Raw genomic sequence first — 1923 nt, forward strand, 5'->3', positions numbered from 1 at the left:
TGAAATTGATTAACGAGGCCCTCAGCTGCTGAACCAACCAGAAAATTATCAGACAGGTTTAATTCAATTCATGACAGGCCCAATAAAAAGTGTTCCTTTAACTTTTGTGAGAAATATAGATATTAAGGGAGTGCCATAGTATCTATATTGCGATATTTAGTCCTGTGATTAATTTTCGATGTGTTCTCATCAAGTATCTTGTATTTTCGTTTGAAGTGGCTGTCGATGTTTACTGTTGTTAACATTGAATTTTACAGATCATTTCAATTCTGTTGGTGTCGGTGCTTGTCAACGACACTATTACTGATTTGCACAAAAGTGTCTTAATCGTTGAACAAAATAAGACACAAGTCATTTATTATGATTGTGTTCAAGCTAAAAATAATATATATATTCTCAAAATGTGTTCTTCTATATAATGTGAGTTATTAGAAATGATTGTTACCAAAAACTACTCACCTTACCAGAATACTGACAATCAGCAGATTGTTGGGTTTATAACTTGGTGCTGTTTGATCATGTTTCTTTTCTCTTGTTTGAAATTTTCTGGCCACTAATGACGTTAAACCACTTTTACTGTCAGACCAAGAATGCAGGAGTCTACAGTCAGCCAGCCAAGAGCAGGCGCATGGGGAGGACCACAAAGGTCATGGTAAGAAGGTGTTTTCTTTTTCTTTTGTGTTCTTTTACATACACGGACTTAATCAGACAACAGAAAGCAGTTTTGTACTTTAATTTAATTTTTTATGATGGATTTGCTTAAATGTGGATCAATTCTGGATCATCTTTCTTTCCAGGACATGAATGCATTGAAGCCAGGTTGTTGGCCACGACCTCCAGTGAATTACTGCATCCTCATTGCTTTGGCTCTTAAAAGCAGCCATACTGGATGTCTAAAAGTCCAGCAGATTTACAACTTCACCAGGTCAGGAAAGCATGGTCTGCTTAGAAAACAAACAAAATGATTCCCCAAAAAATGGTAAAAATCAAATGAAAGCAAATATTTTGAAACAACATGAGCTAAAACTGAGTTGGAATTCCCCCACGACCCCTAGAACAGGGGTCAGCAACCTTTAACAGTAAAAGATCCATTTGGGCTCATTTTCTACTAATCAAAACATAGAGGGAGCCGCATCGTTTTACTTTAACCTTTAGAAAATTTGGATTTGCTTTCATGATCTTCTTTTTTAGATACTTCATATGAATTATGTCTATTTTTTGGCACAAACAAAAGATATAAAAAAGACCCTGGCATCTCTTAAAACGTGATTTCCTTTTTTTAGTTTTTAAAAAGCTTATTTTCAAAATAAAAGCTGATCTGTGCCAGACTGGATCATCTCAGTGCAGCTCTGGACAGCTAGTAACCAATGTTGTGCAGCATAAAATAATGTGTTTTTAACTCATAAAAGATCAAAAGTTTTGCTTTCCATATAAAATCTGTTCATTCTGGAGGTAGAGTTGAACAAACAAGATGTCTTCAGGTCAACAGGATGTAAAAACCTTCAAAGTTTATCATCTATGTGAACCTCAGACATCAATTTATACATTTAACTAATCTACATTGAATAAATGCTTATTAAGTAATCCTTACTTTAAAAATTGCTATTTTATTTTTCTTTTATTAATTATTTGTTCTTTTTCTCCTCTTTGTCCTCAGCAGTCTTACTCTGCTGGGTTTTGTTATTTTAGTTTGGGGTTGGATCTTGGTAGTTTTCTTTAGGTAGTTTTGGTTAGGGGAGCTGCTGACTCTGACGTCGACATGTCTGGATCAGCAGTCTCCATGACTTATTTCATGTTTGGTCAAGGAGCCACCATGGAGAGATAAGAGACACATGTGGATCTGGAGCTGCAGGTTCCAGACTCCTGCCCTGGGGCTTCTCTCCATCCCTACATTTATCCCTCTAAATGGAGAGATATGGAAAT

The 1923-nt window shown here is 35.9% G+C and overlaps 1 protein-coding gene across 1 annotated transcript in view; it reads left to right on the forward strand.

Moving 5' to 3' along the window:
• The window catches only part of foxr1 (forkhead box R1), an 11643-nt gene that overhangs the window by 4851 nt on the left and 4869 nt on the right, over positions 1–1923 (forward strand). Inside the window, exons 4-5 of the mRNA XM_024263065.2 lie at positions 584–652; positions 798–925. Of these exons, the coding sequence (XP_024118833.1) occupies positions 584–652; positions 798–925 (197 nt within the window). The remainder of the gene's footprint in view (positions 1–583; positions 653–797; positions 926–1923) is intronic.

The sequence above is a fragment of the Oryzias melastigma genome, unplaced genomic scaffold, assembly GCF_002922805.2.
Source record: "Oryzias melastigma strain HK-1 unplaced genomic scaffold, ASM292280v2 sc00236, whole genome shotgun sequence".
In the NCBI taxonomy this organism is placed as follows: Eukaryota; Metazoa; Chordata; class Actinopteri; order Beloniformes; family Adrianichthyidae; genus Oryzias; species Oryzias melastigma.